Below are 24,276 nucleotides of genomic sequence, written 5' to 3' on the forward strand. Positions count from 1 at the left end.
GTTCCACCCAATGAATCAACAGGCGAGCTTCTAACGCCACCTGATGACTCCTGGTCCCCCCCCCCTGACGATTGATGTAGGCCACTGTGGTCACATTGTCTGACAGCACCCTGACCGACTTCCCCTGAATCAGAGGGAGAAAGGCCTGCAATGCCAGGTGCACCGCTCTGGTTTCCAAGCGGTTGATCGACCACCGAGACTCGACTGGGTACCAGAGCCCCAGCACTGACTTCTGCAAGCACACCGCTCCCCAGCTGGAGAGGCTCGCATCCGTGGTGACCACCGTCCAATCCGGCACCACCAGTGGAACGCCCCGGAGCAGATTGTCCGAGCACAGCCACCAAACTAGACTGGATCGTGCCAGGTCCATCAATGGTAATGGAAGGTAGAACTGCTCAGACACCAGACTCCAGTGGGAAAGTAACACTGATTGCAAGGGACCAATTCCAGCGTCGAAGCCATGGACCCTAGCGTCTGCAAGTAATCCCAAACAGTCGGCTGTTGTTTCTCCAGCAAGGACCGGACTGCCCCTGCAACTTGAGACTGCAATCAGAGGTGAGATAGACCTTCCCCTGACTGGCGTCGAATAAAGCTCCCAAAAACTCCACCAACTGAGAGGGAATGAGTTGACGTTTGGCTGTGTTGACCACCCAACCGAGGGACCTCAACAACTGAGGCACCCGGTGGATCGCCAAATGGCACCGGGTTTCGGATTTTGCTCGAATCAACCAATTGTCCAGGTACGGATGCACCAACAAACCCTCCCGGCGAAGCTGTGCTGCAACTACCACCATTATCTTGGTGAATGTTCTGGGAGCTGTCATCAGACCGAATGGCAACGCCTGAAATTGGTAATGCTTCCCCAACATGAAGAATCTGAGATACTTCTGATGGTCCTCCCTGATTCCGATGTGCAAATATGCCTCCGTCAGATCCAGTGAAGCCAGGAACTCCCCCGGACGAACGGAAATAATGATGGAACGCAATGTCTCCATGCGAAAGCGTGGGATCCAAAGGCATCTGTTGACGCACTTTAGATCTAGTATGGGACGACATGGACCCTTCTTTTCTTTGGAACGGACTAAGTATATGGAATAATGTCCTCTTCGTTGCTCTGGAGGAGGTACACTAGAACAATTGCCCCCAGATCCCAACAGCCGATGCAAGGTCTGTTGGATCGCTTGACGTTTGTTGGCATACCCGCACGGGGACGGGAAAAATCGTGGGTTGGGACGCCATGCAAAATCTAAAGCGCAACCGTGTTTATCACTGAGAGTTCCCACTGATCAGATGCTTTGCCCTAGAAGACCCCCCCCGGGTCCCCCGACCGGGGTCAACCCTTGCCTGCAGGGGGTGGTCCAAAGCCCCCGGACTTAGGGAGAATGCTGTTTAGAAGGCTTTGCGCGCCTTAAAGGCCCTATGCATAGCCAGGATAAATTCTGAGGAAAACGAGGAACATGAAACGTCCGAATTCTGTCCCTGTATCGTCCCATATTGCCCTCCCCCTGCTGCTCCTGCCGGCGAAACAGGCCGCGGAACCGGTCTCTGGGAAGAGAGGGAGGGCAGGGGAATTCCTTGCCCCCCACCACGAGCGGCGCCATGAAGGAGGCCAAATCTAAAATGGTGCTTTTTCCTGCGCTCACCGGCAACTGACTGGAAGCAGGAGAAGGCAGCTCCCCGATCACGACCGCCATCGTTCTGCCCACCGAACGACCACCCCCCGAACAGACCCCTGACGTCCTTCGCCTCCTCCGGGGATGCAGGCTGAGCACAGCCCATCCCGCGGAGGTTGCGCGCGCCCCCGAGCCACAGGCCGAGCAGCACGAACCGTGTGGCCATTATGAAGTCTGGCTGCAGAGAAAAAAAGTAAAGAGCGAGGGAGAGGAGACGCGAAAAGCCTCCCAGACCGCCGCAGCAAAAAGAAACAGAGAGCCGCCACAAAATTCACGTCTTGCTACTATTATTTTATTTTTTATTTTTTCAACCTGTGACGCTGTCCAACATCGGCGTCCTGAAGCGGTCCGACCGGGGTGAGTGATCCAGGCTCCCCGGTATCACCCCCGGCTGGGCTGTCAAAAGACAAAGTCGGGTCTCAACCCTTAGCACCAAGCAGCCTACAGAACCAGGGGGGGGTATGGGCCCTCAGGACCTGCCAACCCCTGGGAAGCTAAGACAGTTCGCTGAGCGCTCTGGGACTGACCTCCTCTGCCTTCTCAGTCTTCTTATGATTTTCTCTCTTTTTTTTTTCTTTTAAACTTAATTAATACAAGTAAGGCTGGAAGGCTAACTAAATCTATTTTTTTTTTTTTTTAAAAGGATCAGCTCAGACTGTGAGTAAAGCACCCATCTGCTGGAGCCAGAGTAATACTGGCAGACTGTGGGGTGGCACCCTGGTATTTATGACAGAGCAGTCAAATCTTGCTCTGTCTCCATCTGCTGGTGCGGAGGCAAAACCCAGGAGTCTGGACTGATCTGGGACCGTACAGGGAAACACACATTAAGCCTGCTTATTAGATCAAACATATACAATCTGATCTCATGAATACACAACAAGGCAAAGCCGAGAAAGTCAGTGGATCACAACAGTGCACTAATAAATGCAGAAACTTCAAAGCTCTTGATCTGGGCTCTCTTGCTGGATTTGCATGGCGCCTCCAAGCAGGAGACAAATTAGGCAGGAAGGGGGCCAAGCTGGTCTGAACTGGAGACTGCCCGAAAGGTGTGCAGGACGTTGGCAGTGGGAGGAGCAGACATTGAAATTTACCTGTATACTAAAATATTTCCAGGATGCTTGTTTTTGCAGTGCTTCTTTACTGACAGAAAGTAGAACATACCTACACAAGTGCTGCATTCATGTGCGCTCTCTTCAGCTTACGGTTAAATGTGATCTGTTGCTGCCGCTTTTCCAATAACAAAAGCCCAAATGTTTTCTGCTCAACTGAACACCTCCACCACACTCTGAAACGCCGTTGGATTTTACCATAAAGTGCAGTGTCCGTGCGCATCGGCTGCAATGAAGCCAGAGGCTGTAACTACTCTGCCATCAGCAAACAGATGATGCACATGGAGAAAGCGACCACATGATAATGGGCGCTGCAGAGACAGAATAAAATCACACACACAGATTAAGGAAAGCTGCACACTTAAAGTATTGTCAACCTACATTTTCTGTAGCATTGGGACTGTTAGAATTGCAGTGCACCACTCTGACGAGTTTTTCTTCTCTGCGGCTGGTTTGGTTGCTCAGTCCAGGTCCAGACACGGCATGCGCAAGAGCATCCCCTGGTGAATCAGCACGGCCTCTGACAAGGCAATTGCCAAGAGATGCAGAGGAGCGCGCCTATTCAACCGGCACACGTCCATAGAGAAGTCTTTGAAAGGCTACTGGTTTCTCGCCAGCCCCACACCCTAAAGAGACTCGTTCTTCCAGCCCCAGCATAAAGCTCGGGCATGTCTGCGGCTGCACTTTTCAAGGATGTGCAAAAGCTCTTCTTCTCATTTCCCTAATTATTCGTTAAACAGGCCAAGACTCCATTTTTTTTTTCCCCCAGTTATGGTAGATCCCTTTGCACATTTCTAGTCATTTGGGAATACAATGGATATTAACAGTAAGAATCACAAGACATTGTAAACTGCTTGCCTTGAAAATGTCTGCTTTGAGGAAACCTGCCATTTTATTGGCTACCTACCCTCTGGAATTGTTAAGGGATTCGTTTTTAAAAATGTTATCTTCGAGGGTCACATTGTAAGAACACCAGATAACATGCGAGATTTACAGAATAAGAGTTTTAACCCCCAAAAGTGACCACAGCCCTTAATCAAGGGGTTTCTCTCTCTGTACCTATAAAAATATAAGCCAAATGGGATAAAAAGCATAACTTAACGGCCAAAAATTTCCAGTCTGCTGCACATGTAGAGGACTGGTATATTCTGCTTCGTCAACTGAATAATTTCCCAGAAATAAGTTCTATGGCATCCTAGAACAGACACAGAAGTAAAGAGTGGGAGAACACCCCCAAAAACAAACCCCCAGATCTACAATTCTTAAAAATGCTTCTGCAAAATAAACCAAACCTGCACCCCCATCCCCCCAGCCAAAAAAAAAAAAAATCCCAAACATAAAACAAAAATCCCCATCACCTTAAAAAGAAACCGCTTAAAACAAGAGACTCACTTGTCGGAAACCATCAGAGAAATTGTTCTTGTAATATCGTATCAAGGAGTTCCAGCCGTCCATTACCAGGCCCCACTGAGTTCTCTTTCCAGTTCTGCAAAATAAGAGGTAGTCAGTCGCTCTTGCAGGGACCCAGTACCCATGGAGTGCACCTGATTTTTATTCCTCACAGTCCTTGCCCTCAGGAACCAGCTCTCGCCAGAACACTGCTCCAGTCCAATTCTGCAATCCTCCTTAAAATAGAGTGTGTTGTCTCACTCTCTGCAGAATTTTAAATCTGCAGCAATCCAGGGACCCTGAAGGGAGTAGACTGAGGACAAGAAACCCAGCCTCGGAACTTTTAAAAATGCGTACAAATTAATTTTATAGGACCCCTGTAGGCCCCTCAGTTATCCTCTGCAAGTCATCATGGGTCAAAGCAGCATCCAAATCTAGGGCTTTGATTCCCCTCCCTTTTAGCTTTAAAACAGACCCAGCAAAATTGTCTTCTTTCTTGCTTGCTGCCATTAGCCTGCTGCAAGTTTGAACTCTGCAGCCAGGAGACGGCAATGCTGCTTTGGCACCTATCGTTAAATAAAATCAAGAAACAAAACCAGATACGAGCTGGGGTAGCTGGAAGGTGCGATTATCTGGCAGTATTCATCTGAATCTGGTAGCACCAGGAGCACAAAGCTGTGGAACTCATGTTCCATGACTTTCTCCGGCACTCTCAAGAATGCATTGACAAAGTTAGACTTGTAATATACATTTTTTTTTTTTTTTTTTTAAATTGCTCCATACCAAGGTAAGAAAAATAAAATGTAGTAAGAAATGCTGGGGAGCCGTAGGTGTCCCCTGCCATCTGCTGGAGTCAGAGAAAAATACTGAAGGGACACAGAGAGCGCTCCAACCTATAAGGGGCCATCCTTTCAGTTTTTTGCTCCGACTCCATCTGCTGGAAGGGGGACATAACCCACTGTCTGGACTGATCCGGGTACGCACGGGGAAGTAACATTTATCACACAGCTTATTCTAGCACCACATTCTCAGCAATAAACTATCTAGAAATGCTTGAAAGGCTGAGGACCCTACACCCGGGGTCAGTATCGTGCTAGAAAGATTCTCCAAGTGGAATGGGTTTAATTGTCTGCTGGGGCGATATCCTCAAGAAAAAGAAAATATACCTATAATGAAAACCTCCACCAAGAGAGAGAAAGAGAGCTTGGAGCCAATAGGTGCTGAAAGAAAATCCTCTCATTCTGCAGGGGGCAGCAGGGCATCCTTCACTGACTGGGAGCAGAGAATCCTAGAGAAGTTTTCCTGTAGTTTAAAGGGGGGGGCTCACCAAGGATAAAGACACAATGCCCCTCTGTTTGAGCTGGTGAGTGACCGCGCATGCCTGAACACTCAGTCCCCTCCTCGGTACATAAGGAAAAACAGACTCATGGGGCCGATGGACCAGACGTGTCCCGATAAGTTATGATACTGGCTCGTTTTGTAGTGCAAAGAACAGACTGCTGAAACTTTAAGTACACCTATCACCATTGTTTCATTTTCCTGAACTATGGTAGAGTGTACACACACACACACACACATACGGTTCAGCATGTCACAGATATCACACTGCAAAGCATCTGTCTAAACATTTCTGCTATACTTGTGAACTTAAATGTCCATGAATCCCTGCTGGACATGATTAACAGCAGTTACTGCACCATGATGGCAGAGATGAAGGGTGAGGGGCATCTGAGGGCATTTAATTGCCAGTGAATGCCATGTCCATCAGAGAGAGAGAGAGGCGCTGACATCAGGACACACAGAAAACAAGAAGCTCCAGCCAGAACCAAAAAGAAGCCTACTTTCCATGACACACACCCTCCTCTCCCCCACCTATCAGAGTCTTCATGTCCCCCCTGACATGTCCTGAAAGTTTGGTGTGGATAGGACACCAAACACACACAAATCGTCGGGGACACAAGCATACACAAACAGAAGGAACGATCTTATAAGCCCTCTCTTTTTTTCAGAAAGTAGGATAAAAATGTAGTGAAGGTAATGCTAAACCACATACATCTTTGTCAGTATCTGATGTCTATGAGCATTGTGATGAACTTTGCAAAACAAAGCACTGCCACTCAAAGGCACAGACCCCCAAATCACACAATTGCCTTTGCAGGAAGAGTTCTCAACTTTGGTCCTCAAGGGCCGCAAAAGGGTATGGGCTTTCACAGCACCCAAAAATATAAGAAAATTGGTTCTTACCTGATAATTTTTGTGCCTGTAGTACCACAGATCAGTCCAGAGTCCTGGGTTTTGCCTTCCCTCCAGCAGATGGAGACAGAGAAAGTTTCACTGACACTGCCACATAATCTGAGGTGCCAACTGCAGTCCCTCAGTATTGACAGGTACCCAAGCCATGATACCTACCAACAACCATACATTAATAATGCCCTGAACGAGCAGAAGGAAGTGGATCCTTATCTTAGGAACAATTAAAACTTGAGGAACTAAACAAGAAACCTGCGACACTCTTCAGACTAAGCACAGTAACCTATTAAGCGGACTCTCCAAAATTCCCCACTTTAACTGGGCAGGACTCTGGACACATCTGTGGTACTATAGGAACGAAAATTAGCAGGTAAGAACAATTTTCCTTTTCCTGTATGTACCCAGATCAGTCCGGACTCCTGGGATGTACCCAAGCTGCCCTAAACGGGGTGGGACTGCAAGAATACTGCTCAAAGCACACTTTCAAAACACATGGCCTCTGAGGCCTGGACATCCAAACAATAATGCCTGGTGAATGTGTGCAAGGACTTCCAGGTAGCCGCCTGCTGACATTTGGCCCAGGAGGCCACCTGACATTCACCGAACCTATAGCCTCCTTCAACCAATGTGCGATCGTAGACTTCATGCCTTGTGATCCTTCCTTGCACCACTCCATAGAACAAAAAGATGGTCCGACAACCTGAAGCTATTAGTGATCTTAAGATAGCGCAATAACGCCTGCTTTACAGCCAAAAGTCGCAACTCTCTCACATGAGGCGCTTTAGCATCCGAATTTGGAAAGGCCAGGAGCTTGACAGATTGGCTTAAATGAAATGATGACACTACCTTCGAGGGGGGGGGGGGGGGGGGGGAGGGAAGGAAAGAACCATCCTCAACGAGACTCCCAAATCCGGAATTTGCAAAACAAAACACGGGTCTCTATAGGACAAAGCCTGAAGTTTCAAGATCCTTCTTGCAGAGCAAATTGCCACCAAGAAAACCACCTTCAAAGTGAGATCTTTCAAAGTAGTCCTTCGAAGAAGCTCAAATGGCACCGCATATATACCCATAAGGACCAGGTTAAGGTTCCAAGAGGGATACAACTTAAGAACCAGAGGATGCAAATGCATTGCGCACCAGAGAAAACGTATTACATCCGGATGAATAGCTAGGGTAACCCCTTGTACCTTGCCTCAAAGACAGACCAAGGCAGCCACCTGAATTCTGAGGGAGTTAAAGGCCAAACCTTTCACCAACCCTCTCTGCAAGGATGCCAGAGTAGGATCAATCCCCTGCTCCATGCACCAAGACTCGAAAACTCTCCAGACTCACATCCACCTCCTTGGTGTAAGGTTTTCTAGCTTGCGATACAGTAGAAGTGATATCCTCTGAATATCTTCTCTCTCAAGCGTTTCTCTTCAAAAGCCAAGCCGTGAGACCAAAGCGAGCTGCCTGATCAGAAAATATGGGCTCTTTATGCAGAAGCTTTGGTAGGTGAGCGAGCCTCAATGGTCCATCCACTACTAGGTTGATCAGATCTGCAAACTAAGGCTGCCTTGGCCACTCTGGTGCTATTAGAATCACTTCTCCTGAAAGGATTTCTATATGCCATAAGATCTTGTCCACCAGTGGCAACGGCGGAAACATGGCCAAGGGGCATTCTTCTGTACAAGGCAGAAGTAAGGCAGCCCCCCTTTTGCTCCTCATTCCCTTCTTTGACTGAAGGAACGCAGGGCCTTGGAATTTTGGTAAGTTGCCACCATGTGAGGCCTGCTCCATCTGCAACTGATGAAGTGCATTGCTTCCTCCAACAACTCCCACTCTCCGGGATCCAGTTGTTGCAGACTGAGAAAAGCCGGCGATGTGAGAAGCTGCTAATAGCATCAGATGCTGCTCTGCCCAGTAGATTAATTCCTGGGCTTCCTAAGCCACCACATGACTTTGTGCCACCCTGTTGATTGATGTAAGCCACTGTCATCACATTGACTTCTCCTGCAACAGAGGTAGGAATGCCCACAGAGGTAGGAATGCCCACAGTGCCAAATGCACCACTTTTCTTTCTAAGCGACTGATGGACCACAACGCTTCCTCTGCCAAACACTGGCCCTGCACAGACTGGTCCTGGCATACCACTCCTCACCCGGAGAGAGACTGGCGTCGGTGGTATCATCCAGTCCGGAATCCCCAATTCCTTTCCTCAATTGGTCCCTACCAAGCCACCATGAAAGACTGGACCTAGCTAACTCCATAAGAGGCAGCGGAAGATGAAACCTTTCTGATAACGGGTCCCAGCGGGAAACACAGACTGCAGAGGCAGCAAGATGGGCAATCGCCCAAGGAACCAGCTCCAAAGTGGATGCCATGGAACTTGCAAGTAATCCAAACTTTGGGCACTTACTTCTCCAACAATCCACAAACTTGCGCGAGCAATTTTGTAATGTGCTTCTCGGTGAGAAAAGCCTTTCCCACCTTGGTATCGAAACGTGCATCCAGAAACTACAAGATCAGAGTAGGGGAAAGATGACTCTTGGACAAATTTACTATCCACCCCAGGGATCTCAAGCGCTGCAGTACCAAATCCACTGCCTGGCTGCAAAGGACCTCTGACTTCGCCCGAATCAGCCAGTCATCTAGATATGCATGAACCAGGATGCCATCTCCCCAGAGGGCCACCGCCATCATGACCATCACACCTTGGTGAAAGTCCTGGGAGCTGTCGTCAGACCAAACGGAAGGGCACAAAATTGAAAACGCATTCAGAGGACCATGAATCTTAGATATCTGAAGATTGAGCTGACTCCCTGTGTGCATGTATGCCTTGGTTAATCCAGGGAAGCTAAGAACGCTGCTTTGCGCACACCAAAATTACAGAGGGTCTCCATCTGAAAAAGAGGAACCTTGAGAGCCACGTTTATTCTTGAAGTCCAAAATTGGGCGGAACATTCCCTCCTTTTTGGGAACGAAATAAATGGAATAGCGACTTATCCCCTGTTCCTCCAGGGGGCCAGGAACAATGGCTCCCAGCATTTGTAGGCAGCTGATGGTTGTTGCACCACCCAGCTTTCCCTCGTAGGCGCATGGGAAGACCATGAATAAGTCTCTTAGCAAACAAGCAAATTCTAAAGCGTAACCTTGTCTTATGGGGCTTAAGACCCACTCCTTGTTAAAAGAAAGAGGTCAACCATCCCCCTAAGGCCGGAACTCAGGAATGGGCCGGCCTCACTTCATTGGGCAGATTTGGCTCCACTACCACCCTGGTCAGAGCCATTTCTGTTCAGCTTCCACCCGCAAAAGGACTGGTTCCAGGACTGCTGCTGGAAGCCTTGTTTGGCCGAAAACACCTATTCCCTCTGAAAACGAGAGTATGAAGGAAAGGACCCTTTTCATCCTTTCGGTTTATCCTCTGGCAATTTATGACCTTTATTCTCTCCAGATGTTTGATCAGCTCCTCTAAGTCCTGTCCAAAGAGCACCTTCCCTTTAAAAGGTAACATCCCCAACAGATTTGGAAGAAATATCCGCTGACCAGTTTCTCAACCAGAGAAGCCACCTGGCTGATACTGCTGACATCATCATTCTGGAAGAAGTCTTAATGAGGTCATATAGTGCATTGGCTCCGTAGGCAACCACAGCTTCCAGCCGCTCCGCCTGCTTTCCTCTGAATCAGACGTGGATGTGTCCACCTGCAACTGCTGTACCCATCACAGTCCAGCCCTCAGCATAAAACTGCTGCAGACCACGGCATGTAGGCTGAGAGCAGCCACCTCAAAAATTTTGAGGGAAATTTCGAGCTTCTTATCCTGAATGATCATCATATCATCTTATTCGGAATGATATCATCTTAGTAACAGCAGACACCAAGGCCTGCTGGGCCTTGGTGTCTGCTGTTACTTTGGGACCTTCAGAAGCTCAAGTGTGTCCTCAGGCAAAGGACACAATTTATTCATCGCTCTACCAACCTTCAAGCCAGTCTCAGGAGTATCGCACTCCCTGAACACCAATTTTTGGACTGACTTATGGAAAGGAAAAGCCTTCGCTGGACCCCTTAGGCCATCCATGACTGGATCTACATCCTCCCCTGATCTGACTCCTCTCACAGAACTTTTATCCCTAACTTTGCCAGGACATGGGGAAATCAGAGGACCCAATTCCTCCCTGTGGAAAAGATGAACTACCTTCGGGTCATCCCCTTCCATAGCCAGGGCTTTCCCCAGCCCTTCTTCCGGGTCCTGGTCCACCAGAGCCGGATTCGAGTCCTGGGGATCCTGTGCCTCCGAGAAGTTATCCACTGTGTGCGTCTGTGCGAGCATCTCCAGGACTCACTGAACCCTTGTAGCCCCAGTAGCCCGCGAGGGTCTGGCCCTCTTCCTGGGTTATGGCCACGTGTTGTCCCTCAGTCTTCCTGGCCAAATAAACCCTATGCAGCAGAGGACAAAATTGGAGGACAATGTAGAGGAATCTTCAAAAGCCTCCCCCAGGTGGTCCTCTTCTCCCCCAACTGAAGCCCTCGAGCCCCCTAGTCTTCCATGGGGCTCATATCAGCCGAGAACAGCGGAGGAGGGAAATCCCCCCCCCACCCCTGCAGGTCGACAAAATGGCTTTCATTTCCACGCTAATGGGGAAGGGGTCCGCTGCTTCCACCAACTCACCGGAGAGCCTCCCAGTTGCTTCCCTGATGCCACTGTGACCGTCCCCGATCTGCCCTCTCCTCAGGAGAGGCACAGAGAGCATCATCAGTTGCGAGAAAGTTGTGCATGTGCGTCACCACACACCGTGCAGCTGGAGCCGCGTGGCATGCTGCCAAGGGTGCTGGGACCGCAAGTGCAGTCACCTGCCTGAGGAGCACCAAAAAAAGAGCCACTTCAAATTAAGCCCCCTTAGAGGCTGAAGCACCACTGCCGATCAAATGGGAAATCACACAAAAAACAGCTCCTTTTCCTTTAAACTTTATCAGTTAAAAAGGACAGAAAACACTTTGTTGCAAACTGAAGTGTAGCAGCAGGCTCTGTATGTCCTCCTGAGGGCAAGGGAACTGGCTCCACCAGCTATCTGCCTCTGGCAGTGAGGGACTGAGAATGAAAAGGGTCCCCAACCCACTGCTCGTCCACCTCAAAAACCAGGGGAGATGGCCCCACCAACCCCCCCCTGGGAGGCAATCTCAGAGTGTCTAAATTTCTCTCTTAAAAAAAAAAACCCTAAACAAAAAAACCTAGTCTACAGACTGCAGGTTTTGCACCTCCACCATCTGCTGGAGACAGAAATACTGAGGGACTGCAGGTGGGACCTCGAGTTAGGTGGCAGTGAAACTGTCTCAGTCTGCTGGAAGGGAGGCAAAACCCAGGAGTCTGGACTGATCTGGGTACATACAGGGAAACAGTTCTTAAATCAAATGTGTGACACTATCAGATGTCTATTCATGGTGGACATTTCCAGCAGGGGACTGATCTGCGGTTCTCAAGGATTGCTGGCTGCAAACATCTATGGGTAGGGTGAAATACGCGCTCAGCTTGCAGTGTGCATAGCAGCAAGGACTCAGAGGCATCTCAGCAGCACTTCCCAGTACTGACCTTGTAAAGTCTGTCTTTAAGGCACCTGTCCCAGCATACTGTTTGGCACAAGCATTTGCATTATCAGCCCAAGCTGCATAAAAAAAAAAGAAAAAAAAAAAAAGAGAAATGTTAATGCAGGAGGAATGTCACCCACACAATCCAACACATTAGGCATTTCAACAATCTTGGGAACCATCGTGGGGGGGGGGGGGGGGGGGGAGTTAAAAAAAAAAAAAAAAAAGTAATAATTACAATTTTTGTAAATCTTTTCAAATTCCGCCTGTTCTTCAATCCTCTGTCCAACGTGAAGAATACATAGCCTCTGAAATGAGAAGATCCGGAAAGAAAAGTGTGGATAAATCCCTGGAGGTTGCCAACTACTCTTCATTTAAGAGTGTCAATCAGGTCACAAGATAGCGGGCGGGGTGCTTTACAGGCGATCATTCTGCACTAGAGTTGTCAACTGCTCTGAGGTGAGGCAGTGAAAGACTGTAAATGAATGCTGAGAAAGCCAAAAAGGTACACTGGAGGGATAGTGCAATATGGAAGAGGTTTACCTTGCCCATAGGTTTTCAGTGAGCATTAGAAATTAGCCTTGGACAAAGACTGAAGTTGCAAGGTGACTGGCTGATGAGGCGGCTAGGTCACCGAGTCCATGTTGAAATGGCCACATAAAAGGCATTGGGATGTCACAGGCTCTGGCACCACATCACAAATATTCAATGTCAAACAAGTTAAGAAAACTAGTTTTAAGAAATTATGTTTGCTGAGAGAAAAATTAATATCCTCCTGATCAGTTTACCTGGTCTTTACAATACTTCATGCGCTCTAGATTCACTCAGCAGTCTCTCTTAAAACGCTCCCGAAACGTGCTGGATTTGTCAGACAGCATAGTCTCTGCCACACCTGAACGCTATGCTCTAAAGTGGCTAAGGAAGCAGAGCGGCGTGTCACTGTCACACATCGTCAGGCGGGATGTGACAATCATAGTTACACACCTATTCCCCCCTCCACTTACTGACCATTCCAATGTCCAACATGCCATAAAAGCCACCTTCCCAAAAGCGTTCTGTGACAGCAACACCATTGGCAGGGGGAAAGGCAAGGAGACTACACATACCCAACCCTGGGCCAGGGAGGCCAGAAAGCCCATGCATCGCTGAGCGCACCCCTTTCATGTCCAATTGCTGCTGCACTGCTCTCAGGAACCCTGAATGGGCCACTCCCACTCCCCAACAGCCCCAGATACATGGTACACGTCTTGGTTCTAAATCCTGCTATCGCATATCATGCTGGCCCTTTAAAGCAAAAGAAAAAAGGGATACCTGCCATCTATGGTCACGACCCACAGAGTTGCAGATATCACAGTTTTGCAAAGGAAAATTGGCTCTTACCTGCTAATTTTCGTTCCTGTAATACCACAGATCAATCCAGACCAGTGGGTTATTTATCTCTTCCAGCAGATGGAGTCAGAGAACAAAACTTTGAGGCACTGCTACTTAACTGAAAACGAGCCAGAGAAGGAAACACCTTCTTATTGCTTCCTGTCCTCCGGCAATCTAATCCCCTTGGACTCCCCCAGGACCTTCATCAACTGATCCAGGTCCTCTCCAAATAACAGCTTCCCCTTAAAGGGAAGATTACAGAGCTGGACCTTGGACAATAAATCGGCTGACTAGTTATGTAACCACAGCAGCCTATTAGCCACTACCAAGGAGACCATGCAGTAAGCAGACGTACGCACAAAATCATACAAAGCATCTGCCACGTAGGCTATACCTGCCGCCAGACGCGCAGCCTGCAGCATGCTGCCATCCGCCGCGGCCCTTCTGAATCCAACAGAGACAGGCCCTTTGCATTAAAATGGCATAGACCGCAGCCCGAAGGCTCAATGCTGAGCCCTCAAACATCCGTTTTGAGTTGCACCTCCAGCTTAAGATCTTGGACATCCTTCAGGACTGCTGCCCTGGCCACTGGGATCGTCATCTTCTTGGTTACTGCTGAGTCAGTCGTGTCCACCTTTGGGATCCTTAGCAATTCCAGGAAACTCTCCTTTAAGGGGTAAAGCTTGGCCAACGCTCTGCCTACCTTCAGGTCTGCATCTGGGGAGTCCCACTTCTGGTTCACCAGCTTTCAGGTCTTCTTGGGCAACGGAAAAGTGCAAGTGGGTCCCCTCAGCCATTCCAGGTCTGGGTTAACACCCTCATTATCCGACTCTTCCTGAGTGACCTTCACTCCTAATTCCTCCAGCATCTGCGGGATGAGGGGGTGCAGTTCATCTCTTTTAAACAGGCACACTACATGCGGATTTTCTCCCTCCGGGACCGGGAACTCGTCAGGATCAGGGTCATCTTTTGCCCCGTCTGCATCAGTGGTCGGCTGCGCATCCGGGTCAGCTCCTGCATAGAGGGAGTCCAATTGGAACAGCTCAGAGTCCTCACCGTCTCTGGGACCAGCCTCTGGAGCCGCAGGGCGCAAACCCAGGGGCTGAAGAATATCGCCAGTCCCCCGAGAAGTCACTTTAGACTTTTTAGCCGCGGGGCCCTTGGGCAATCCCCTGCCCATCTTCTTTCTCCATTTCTCCTAGCCAGGAAGGCTTTATGGAGAAGGAGAATAAAATCTGGGGTAAAATCCTCAGATTAATCTTCCACTTATCCCAGGAGACTGTCAGCTGCCTCACCCTCCCCTTCCGAGGCATCCTGCCTGAGTGTGGGGGGGGGAGGAGGAGAATCGCCTGACCACCTGCGGTCTCGTGCACTGCCTCTCCGGCGGCAACGGGAACAGACCCTGCTGACCTCCTCCCACGATTTCCTGCATAACTTGCCCCAAAATGCATGCCGGGCACAGGGAATATGAGTTCAGACCCGCTGCACCACACACGCAGCAGGCGGCCATTTTAGTTTTTGGTGCCACGTCTCCTGATCGCGGAACCACGCGCTGGACTCGGGCTCACCGAGCCACCGCCGGGAATAGATGCAATCCCCACCAGGGAGTTCCCAGGAATGCTGACAGAGTCCAGGACTACACAAGAAACGAGGCACTGCGGTTCCTTCCCGGCACTAGCTTCGCAATCAACCACAAATCCACAGAGCCTCTGCCACTCAAGTCCTGCTCCTCCCAGCCCTGGTCGACAGCTCCCATTGACTAAGCCCTCTCCGCTGAAGTTCCTGATAAACACTGATCTTCTGCTTCTTGTAAGCTGTTTAAAAAAAAAATAAAATAAAAAAAAAGAGGAACTTAAAGAAACTTTAAGCAGGTACTACCTTGTCCAGAGAAATAAGGTCGAAAGAGTGCCTCTGAAGGTCAAGGGAGCCAGGACCCCTGGCTAGCGGACCATCCGATACACAGCGAGCGAACACAGTCAGGGGTATCCAACCCTCTGGCGGCCTGGCTCCATCTGAGGGATGGCCCACAAAGATACCTAACACCTCAGGGAGTGTCTGTGATCTGGAACCTAAAGCTACTCTAAAACAAAAAATAGTTTAAAAAAAAAAGAAAAGATAACAGCCTGTAGGTTCTCTGACTCCATCTGCTGGAGTCAGAGAAATACTGAGGTCCTGCAGGTGGCACTCTCAGTTAAGTAGCAGTGCCTCAAAGTTTTGTTCTCTGACTCCATCTGCTGGAAGGGATGAATAACTCACGGGTCTGGACTGATCTGGGTATGTTCAGGAATCGATTTTACTCGTGAATTTTGCAGTTTTTCAGAAGACTTAAAAAGTGCCATGGCACTGTACTTGCAATGCTACATATTGCTTCACGAAATGATGGTTTCCAAAAAAATAACCTTCCCTCTTGTTGGTTATAGAGATAGCCATGTAATGGCAGGGCCTACATCTCTTCTTAAAGAAGTAGATACACACATAAAGACTGCTTTCAAATTCTTCCCCATCCACCCCACTGTCCACCTTCGATAAGCCTAAAATTTGCAGCTTATGCTGTTTCTATGGAAAAAAGCCAGGCCTGGGGTGCCTCACCTGCAGCTGGGCTTGGAGAGAGCGGCGAGCTAACAAACTCTGAATCACATTGGTGCGGTCTAGGCAGTCCATGCAGTTGCTGCGGAAGGTCCCCTCCTGCTGCGACATAATCTTCCCATCCACATCCACCAGGAAATAGCTAGAAATGCAGACATACATTAGTTACACTTATCCCTAAATTACTATGCAGGTGACCAATGCATCCATGTAAATGCATCCCAAGTTTAATTCACGATTTTATATTTGTTTGCTTCTCTCATGGGTAAACTCCAGTCCTCGAGTGCCACAAACAAGCCATATTTTCAGGATATTTATTTTATTTAACGTGTTTTGTATACCGTCATTCGGTTTCGCCATCAGAACGGTTTACAGTAGTAGAGAGATGAGAGCGATTTGCATATAATAGAGGTAGTGCATACAAATCTCTCATGCATATTTATTCTAAATAAACATCATTGCAGCAAATTGTCATATTGAAATAATGTTTGGGGTTTAAAGGTTAGGTAAATACATATATCAATCTTATGTAGCAGCAGAGTTATTACATACGTTAAAGTTGATAAATACATATAATAAAAAATTGTTGTTACATATAGACTAGGGAGGCTAAGGGTGATAAGTGAGGTTGGTTGCACATTATCTTAAGTGATCACATGGTGGGCGTTATTTAATTGTTAGAGGGATGGAGCGTTTTTCTTGGTGTTGGGATGTGTGGTTGATTGGTGGTCTGGTTGATTGAGTGAGTTTGAGTAGGCTCTGGTGAAAAGCCAGGTTTTCAGGTCTTTTTTGAAAGTTTTGATATCTGGTTGATTTCTTATTTCAATTGGTATTGTGTTCCATAGAGTGGGGCTGGCGATGGATATGGCTCTCTCAGGTCTTGAGTTCAGTTGTGTGGTTCTGGCATGAGGAATTTTGAGGAGGCCTTTGTTTGTTGAGCGTAGGTTCCGTTTAGGAGCGTGGATTACAATGAATTTGCATGAGATTCCACAATGAATTTGCATGAGAGAGATTTGCATACAAATCTCTCATGCATATTTATTCTAAATATCCTGAAAATCTGGCCTATTTGTGGCACCCGAGGACTGGAGCTATCACTGGGCTAGGCTGCAAAGATGGTCAACTCCAGTCCTGGAGGACCACATACAAGTGTGGTTTTCAGGATACCAAAGTATGCAAAAATGAAATCTGTTCTTTGACTAAGTATATATAAAGCTTCTCATGAAAATTCATTGTGGATATTCTGAGAATCTGGACCTTGATCTTTTGGGCAGCACAAAGCCAAAATTTGGAAAAGGAAGAAAAAACTCCCAAACCTTTCCAAACAAAAAATCAGAGGCATGGTTGGAAAGTATACTGCTCCAGGTCAGATTTTCAATAGAACTACCCAAGACAAAGAACAGAGGCTATTCTTGAAAAAAATCAGGCCCCAGGTGCTCTGTACGTTCTTAACTTGTTTAGAAAATCATGAAAGGACTTGAACAAGTTAATGTACATTGGTTTACTCTCTCACTTAATAGAAGTACCAGGAGGCACTCCATGAAGTTAGCAAATAGATCATTTAAAACAAATCAAAGAAAATTCTCTCACTCAGCACATAGTTAAGCTCTGGAATTTATTGCCAGAGAATGTGGTTACAGCAGTTAATGTAACTGGGTTTAAAAAAAAAAAAAGGTTTGGATAAGTTCCTAGAGGATAAATCCATAAACTGCTATGACTATAAATTAATAAGCAACAGTAGCTTGTGATCTATCTAATGTTTGGGTACTTGTGACTTGGCCACTGTTGGAAATAGGATGCTGGGCTTGACGGACCCTTGGTCTGACCAGTATAGCATATCTTATGTTATGTAACTTGGTACCCTCTGCCTCAGAAAAAAAAAGCAAGTTTTCTTACTGTTAACTGTGTTTTCTGTAGTTATCAGAATGAATTAGCCATTATATGTGGGTGACATCATCTGGAAGCACTGCACTTGTTTCTCCAACATAGTAGAGCTCTGAGCTCCACTGAGTATGTGCGAACAATCCTGCATGTGCATTGCCTCGTGAGCCTCCTCAGTCAGTATCAGAGACAAATCTAGACATGTAGTCAATTCTCCAGGAAGGCAGGTGGGTATTTCAAGCTAACTCATCCTGCTACCTATGGAAAAACAGTTTATGGTAAGCAAACCTTTTCCCATCGATATGCAGGATGAATTAGCCATTACATGTAGGGAGTACCAAGCTGAGGGTTGCAATGGAGCGTTTACATAGTAAGCAAAGCAGTCCCTACCATGGAGGTGCACTACAGTGAAAATAGGTTTTAAAAAATAGCCTGTCCGAATTTACTACCAGCTTTTGAGAGGTTATCCAGATAGTAATGGGACATAAAATTATGAACTGAAGACCAAGTTGCAGCTTTGCAGATGTCCTCAACGGGCACTTCAAAGATGAATATCAGAGGACGCCATAGTTCTCACTTGATGAGCCTTAATAGAGTGAGTTGTATTCTCGCTAAGTCGTAGCACTTAGCAGGATTACAACCAATTAGATAAGGTTTGCTTGGTGACCACAGCTCCCAGCCGGTTTGGGTCATAGGAGATGAAAAGCTGATTGTCACATTGTCAAACCAGAGCCCTCCTTTTGTAATACGCCAAGGCCCATTTGCAGTCGAAAAAGTATGGAGGGCTTTTTCACCTTTATGCCTGTGAGGCATTGGGAAAAACGTAGGCAGAATGATTGATTGATGTGGAAGGCCGAAACCACTTTGGAAGAAACTTGGGGCGAGTTTGAAGAACCACTTAAGAACCTGGAGTTTGCAGACGCTTCTAGCAGAAGTGATCAGCTTGGGAAGTTTTTGAATTGGAGGTTTGATGTGCAACAGTCCTTTCATGAATTTAGATATTAGCGGATGAGTGGATATGAGCTTATCATCCAACATATGATAGGCTGCTGTGGTGCTGAGGTGCACTTGTATCAAAGAAGTGGCAAGACCTGAATTTGAAAGATGAAGAGACATAGTAGATGCTGAGACATGAGAAAAGGTTGAAGACATTCTGCAGATACCACTTAAAATATCTATTCTAACTTCTTCTAGTTGATAGTTTGCTAGATAAGACTAAATATATATCAATAATCTCTGTAGGTTGGTTGAGATATGCAATTCCCAAGTGCTCAACATCCAGGCTGTTGAGGGCTGAGAGGTTGGGATGATACAGAGATTTGCTCTCTTGAATTAAGAGTATCAGATTTGTTCCCAGCAGAATGGGAGGACGGCTGGAAAGTTGCACAAGATATGCATATCATGCTTGTCTGGGCCATGCTAGAGCTATGAGGATCAGTTGAGCATGATCCTGAAGAACCTTTTGCATTGTCCTTGCTATGAGTGGGATTGGAGGGAAAAAAAGCATACATGAGATTTGTTCCCCAGTTGAGGAAGAAAGTGTCCTGAGATAGACTTAGCTTGCTTGAAGAACTGATTTGTTTTGCTTTTCTCCTGTAGACTGTCAGCTACAGATTGTTTGAGAGACCACTTGTATGGACAAAATATTCTGCTGAGCCAATCTGTGAGCATGTTGCAGATCCCTGGGAGATAGAAAGCCTTCAATACTGCTCGACTCCTGTTTGTCCAAGTCCAGATCTTGAGATCTTCCCAGCAGAGGGGCCATGATCCTGTTCTCCCTTGCTTGTTGATATAAAGCATGGGCACCTGTTTGTCAGTCTTAAGCAAGTGCATAAGCAAAATCAATGCATTTTTGATTGCTTGTAACTCAAGCAGGTTGATTTAATATTGACTTTCCTTGGGAGACCAAGAGCCCTGGGTGTAGAGCAGACATGGGCTCCCCAGCCCTTTATTGAGGCATCCATTGTTAATGTTATTCGGTAAGGAAACTGCCACAGGGGCATGCCTTCTCAAAGGACATGCGTTTTTAGCCACCATCGGAGCTTCTGAGTCATCTCCTGGGAAATCTGTATCACCTTGTAGTGGGGCTGTATCAGCTGATTCCACTGGGAACATAGGCCCCACTGAAAGCATTGAATACGATTGTGAGTTAGTGGTGGAACCACATGAACGACTGCTGCCATGTGTCCTAACATGACTAGAAGAGCTCTTACTGTCCATCAGTGAGAGGAGAGCAATTTTTGGATCAAGGAGAGGATGATGGTCCCTCGATTCAAGGGTAGAAATGCTCTCTCTTGTGCAGAGTCTATCCATGCTACTATAAATTTCAGACTTTTGGGTGGGCACCAAATTTGACTTCTTGAAATTGATTAGAAAGCCAAAGCACTACAACAAGGTGGTCTTGTGTAGAGAGCTGATCACAGTATCCTGTGATCCTGCTGTGATTAGCCAGTCATCCAAGGAAGGACTGTTTCCCTGGCATCGCAGATGTGCTGCTACCACTACCAGGCATTTGAAGACAACTTTCAGGGTAGTTGATAGGCTGATTGGAAGCACTCTGTATTGGTCATGGGTAGAATCCACCTTGAATTGAAGGGGACACTCTGCATTAGTAGTGGGTAGAATCAACCTTAAACAGAAGGTAGTGTCAATGCAAATGGTGGATGGGTATGTGCAAATAAGTATCCTTGAGGTCCAATGCACATATCCATTTGCCCTTCTGAATGTGTGGAAGTATTGTGCTGATGGAATTAATTTTGAATCTCTCTCGAAGTAGGTGCTTGTACAGATATCTCAGATGCAGTATTGGCCACAAGCCTCCTGATTTCTTTGTGATAAGGAAGCAACAGAAGAAAAAGCCCTGCACATGCTGGGGCACAGATAGGGATTTACTGCCTGCTGCTGCAGAACTGCCTGAACTTCCAGAAGAAGTTGCGGAGACATGACTGATCTGGCTAAAGGAATGAAGAATGTGGGAGAAACGGTAGACAAGAGAAATGCAAACAGTACCCAGAGCGCACTATTTGAAGGGCTTAAGGATCCTTGGTGATAAGGCACCACGTGTCCAAAAAAGTTGGATTCTGCCCCCTGACCAGAAAAGAGGTGTGGGTTGTCTGAAGGGATCAAAAACTGAGTCTAGGCTTAGGGTGAGCCGGTTGAGTCATCTGTCTGCACTATCTTTGTCTAGGCCTAGTGGAGAAAAGCTGTTGTTGTGGGGTAGGAAGAGGTTGTAGATGGTACTGTTGATAAGTCCAGAAGGGGTATCTGACAATAAGGTTGCCTATATGATAGCCTTTCTATCATGATGTGGATGGCTACTTGAGGCCCATTGAGAAGGATTTACAACTACATTTTGATCTCTTATCTGCACAATGGTCTCCCTGAGTTTTTCTTCAAAAAGGTTATCCCTGAGACAGGGGAGGTCCGCTAGTTCCTAATGATTACCTGTCCATATGCTAGTGGCCTGAAATCATGCCATATGATGCACTCCAAACGGATAATGCGGAGGTTCTAGAAACCGAATCAAAAGCTTCATAGATTGAATGGATAAGGTGGTGGATGCCTTCTTCCGCACTCAAAGATTGAGGATAGCTCATAGAACCTTTTTCTGGTTGTAGGAAAGGCTTCAGCTTTTGTAAGAAGTTATGGATATGCTGCAGAATCGGTGAGTTGTGTATTACGTATGTACAGTCAGCATGGAAGCTTGAAACACCTTTCTGCCAAAAAGGTTTAGAAACATCTGATCTTTTTCCAGTGTGAATTGTAATGAATCTGCATTTTTTTGGCCCTTTTTTTTTTTTTTTTAAACAACATTTTTCCAGTTTACACATAAGCATGAGCAAATTATGACTAGTACACAGTCACAGCAAAAGCTGTAAGTTGGAACGTGTTTGATCTCATAGTAATACACCAAATCATGTTTGCGGTGTCACACAATAATTCATATAGGGGCCCCAAATAGCTTCATATTTGAAGCAGGTATTATTCAGTTCAAATCTCAACCTTTCCAAATCCACAGTCTCACTTGGGTATACCAATAATCCAGTGTGGGATCAGATTTCCAAAAGGTTGAGATAGTGAATCTAGTGGCTAAAAGTAGCGGTCCAGTTAACACACTATGTTTAACAGGTATCTGAGAGCCATCCCAAATATCCTGTAAGTCCAGTGCAGGCCCAATATGGATCGACAGATGAAGCATATCTTCAATTTCCTGAGTTATCTGTGACCAAAAATAATGGACTCCCTGACAGTACCACCACATGTGTATGTGACCTATCTTTGCTTACCCCCTGCAACAAGTCTGAACAGAATCTGAAAACATTTCTTTAAAAAAAAAAAAAAAAAAAAGACTGGAGTTTTGTATATTCTCTGGAGCAGTCTAACCAGCAGGATCAAATGCATAAGTGATGAACCGAACTCCAGAAACCCTTCCAAACCATGGGGCGGATTTTAAGAGCCCTGCTCGCGTAAATCCGCCCGGATTTATGCGAGCAGGGCCCTGCGCGCCGGTGCGCCTATGTTCAATAGGCCTACCGGCGCGCGCAGAGCCCCGGGACTCACGTAAGTCCCGGGGTTTTCCGAGGGGGCGTGTCGGGGGCGGGGCCGAGTGGCGCGCCGTTTTCGGGGTGGGACGCGGCGTTTCGGGGGCGGGCCCGGGGGCGTGGTTTCGGCCCGGGGAGGTCCGGGGGCGTGGCCACGCCCTCCGGAACCGCCCCCGGGTTGCGTCTAGGCGCGCCAGCGGCCCGCGGGGATTTACTTCTCCCTCTGGGAGGCATAAATCCCCCAACAAAGGTAGGGGGGGGGTTTAGACAGGGCCGGGGGGGTGGGTTAGGTAGAGGAAGGGAGGGGAAGGTGAGGGGAGGGCGTTAGCGAATTCCCTCCGAGGCCGCTCCGATTTCGAACGCGCGCCCACCCGCCTGCCGGCTCCCGCCGCCTCGATGACCGCACGCCCGCCCGGAGATGGGGGATTCGGAAATATATATATATATATCTCACAACTTTAGCATTTTATGAGAACTGTAATTTTTTTTGTAAGCCGCTGTCAGCTCCCATACGGAACATGCGGGATGAAATAATTTTTTTAAGCAAATAACTAATGCAATCGGAGTTCCGTGCAGCATCGTTCATGCAAAAAGAAGGGCTGAATGCAGTTTGAAAGCGGGTTAGTATATATGGAGGTTGTCCATGGTGCAGGACTAACACCAGGTAGAGGGTAGGCGGTAAACTAACAGGTTAAGGACGCGGCAAAATAGCGGGTTACAAAGGAGATAATCGGAGCGCGCGTCACAGTATCGGGAGGGAATAGCCAATTCCTTCACTAAATAGCTAATTCGTTCATTTACATATCATATACATGCTGGGTGCGGAAAGGGTTATGCGTCGGTTTCAAGAAGCGCTAAGGACGCGTGAAACTGGAGACTGTATCGCAGGATCGCTTTACGCGTCCCAATTGTGCGCCCACAGCGAGTTGCAGACGGGGAATCTCCAACCGCACTTTACAGTATAGACCTGTTTATGGGAAGCTGTGAGCAGGGTGCTTTGCAGTTGGCTGGTGCTGCCTCAAGACTCACCCAAACTCATCCTGTAGTTCCGATACTTGATCAACCAAGATTTGCAGTCGATCCCACCGCAAATGACTGCACTCCTTATGGAAATCGAAGGCAACATATCTACATGGAGAGGGAAGAGACAGCATTTTAGTCCAGAACAGGAAATCCACTTCCCTATTCCTAGCACTGTAAATGTGATACTAGTAAGTATTTTAAATAAATCATACCTAGAAATGTAAAGAGAAAGATCATGCTATATATTTATTTATTTTTTTACTAACACCATGAAATCAACACTGGGAATTGACTTCAAGAGGAAAAAATATAGACAGGCTTGCTGTGGTTAAAATCGTACAATGTTTTTCGGAAGAGGATCCCATGGAAAGCATTCCCTAATGAGCCCTCTCTCCCAGTACTATAAGGCAGACATGTTGTGTTCCTCTCTCCTTGGCTCATCCTTCTACAACTATCACCACTCCAGAAAAAGTAGCTGCATAGAACAAACATATCAAAGAATGGAAACTGGTGGTCTTGCTACAGAATACAACAGAACTTGGCAATTTCACTAAAACCTGAAATAATGCAACAATGAAAAAGTGAAGGAAAAAAAAAAAGATGACAAGACATTTTCTTCTAAGGCGCTATCCGCATGACTCAACTAGTCTAGTACAGTTCACCTGGTTTAAAAAAGAGTTTTAAGGGAGGTCACATGGTGCTCTGCTCAGAGTAGGATGTGATTTGCTCTGTTCCATGCGCCCTTTGGGTGCCTTTGCTATTTTTACAAGAAAGGAAAATTAGTATCCTTACCTGATAATTTTCGTTCCTGTAGTACCACGATCAGTCCAGACTCCACGGTTTTGCCCCCCCCCCCCCCCATAGCAGATGGAGACAGAAGTTTAACAACAA

At 47.2% G+C, this 24,276-nt stretch overlaps 1 protein-coding gene across 3 annotated transcripts in view; it reads right to left on the minus strand.

Annotated features, from left to right (window-relative positions):
• Window positions 1-3,842: 3,842 nt before the first annotated feature.
• SACM1L (SAC1 like phosphatidylinositide phosphatase) overlaps window positions 3,843-24,276 on the minus strand; it is a 92,213-nt gene continuing 71,779 nt past the window's right edge. For all 3 annotated transcript variants that reach the window (XM_029589465.1, XM_029589467.1, XM_029589466.1), the window contains exons 13-18: window positions 23,392-23,490; window positions 15,944-16,082; window positions 12,222-12,291; window positions 11,988-12,060; window positions 4,175-4,268; window positions 3,843-3,977 (exon numbers count right to left, since the gene is read on the minus strand). In XM_029589465.1, the coding sequence (XP_029445325.1) occupies window positions 3,939-3,977; window positions 4,175-4,268; window positions 11,988-12,060; window positions 12,222-12,291; window positions 15,944-16,082; window positions 23,392-23,490 (514 nt within the window). In that variant the 3' untranslated portion in view covers window positions 3,843-3,938. The remainder of the gene's footprint in view (window positions 3,978-4,174; window positions 4,269-11,987; window positions 12,061-12,221; window positions 12,292-15,943; window positions 16,083-23,391; window positions 23,491-24,276) is intronic.

The sequence above is a fragment of the Rhinatrema bivittatum genome, chromosome 2 (assembly GCF_901001135.1).
Source record: "Rhinatrema bivittatum chromosome 2, aRhiBiv1.1, whole genome shotgun sequence".
NCBI classification, from domain to species: Eukaryota; Metazoa; Chordata; class Amphibia; order Gymnophiona; family Rhinatrematidae; genus Rhinatrema; species Rhinatrema bivittatum.